The 935-nt window shown below is 56.0% G+C and overlaps 1 protein-coding gene across 1 annotated transcript in view; it reads right to left on the bottom strand.

Moving 5' to 3' along the window:
* Nucleotides 1-72: 72 nt before the first annotated feature.
* LOC103917777 (nuclear pore complex protein Nup160-like) overlaps nucleotides 73-935 on the bottom strand; it is a gene marked incomplete at its 5' end in the record, with an annotated part of 38,364 nt that continues 37,501 nt past the window's right edge. The window contains 3 exons of the mRNA XM_009324968.1: nucleotides 73-122; nucleotides 206-303; nucleotides 628-761. Of these exons, the coding sequence (XP_009323243.1) occupies nucleotides 97-122; nucleotides 206-303; nucleotides 628-761 (258 nt within the window). The remainder of the gene's footprint in view (nucleotides 123-205; nucleotides 304-627; nucleotides 762-935) is intronic.

Here is a 935-nt window from a genome sequence, read left to right as displayed (position 1 = left end):
GGGAACAGCCCAATGGAGAGAAGCGGCTGCCCCCCTACCCCGTGGTGCGCGGAGGTCGCTTTTAAGATACTCTTGGTGTCAAACACACAGTGAATGCTAGAGAGAGGGAGCGGATCTGGGAGCTGAAAAACAAAAGAGCAAAGATTTCAAACAAAGGAAAATTAATCAAGAAAGCCAAATAGACAAAGAAATGTTTGGGTCTGACCTGCTGGCAGGAGACAGAAATCTTGTTCTTCGTTCCGTCGATGAGTTGTAGTTTGTCCTTTGTCAGAGCTGTTGGTCAGAAGAGGTGATCCAGAGATCCTGCAAAGTTCACAGAGCTCTCGCATGCGCGACCCCCCAGGCCCGCCCTCCACAGCGCTTTACACTCGCGAGAGTGAAAACCAGCTCTGTCCGATCAGGGAATCAGCTCCGTCTCAAAGCACTGAGCACTCCGTTTGGATCCTCCAGTTTGGTGGCTGGCCCAAACTCTGCGAGTGCCGGACGTTTCTCTGCCTGCCCAGCACTGCTAACAGAAGCTGCTCTCAGTCTCCGAGAGGGACGGCGCCACGTCGTCGGGTGGTGATGGTCACAAATCATGTCTGAGATGTCAGAGATGAAAGGTGAGAAAGGTAGGAGAGCGCGTACCTGTCCCAGTGGCAGGACCAGCCTTTAGGGGTGGCGTTTATTTCGTATTGTTTTAGCTGTTCGGCTGCGTCTTGGAGTTTGCGTTTGAGGTAGTTTCCATTGAGAGCACCTTCTCGCCAGTCTGCAATGCGGGTCTAGAGGGCAAGAACCGGGGGAAGCCGTTGAGGGAGGCTGCAAGCGGCCCTGGGGACAGGACTCGAGGTCCGGGAGGTTCCCTTACGGCACGGGACTCAGGGGGGCCAGGAGGAAGACACCGCCTCCGCGCAAAGCCATGCTCGCCCCCCGCGGAGGAAGGGCCCTGCAGGAGG

The sequence above is a fragment of the Pygoscelis adeliae genome, unplaced genomic scaffold (assembly GCF_000699105.1).
Source record: "Pygoscelis adeliae isolate BGI_AS28 unplaced genomic scaffold, ASM69910v1 Scaffold896, whole genome shotgun sequence".
Classification (NCBI taxonomy): domain Eukaryota; kingdom Metazoa; phylum Chordata; class Aves; order Sphenisciformes; family Spheniscidae; genus Pygoscelis; species Pygoscelis adeliae.
The sequence above is the reverse complement of the archived record's forward strand: the minus strand, read 5'-3'. Positions and strand labels throughout refer to the sequence as shown.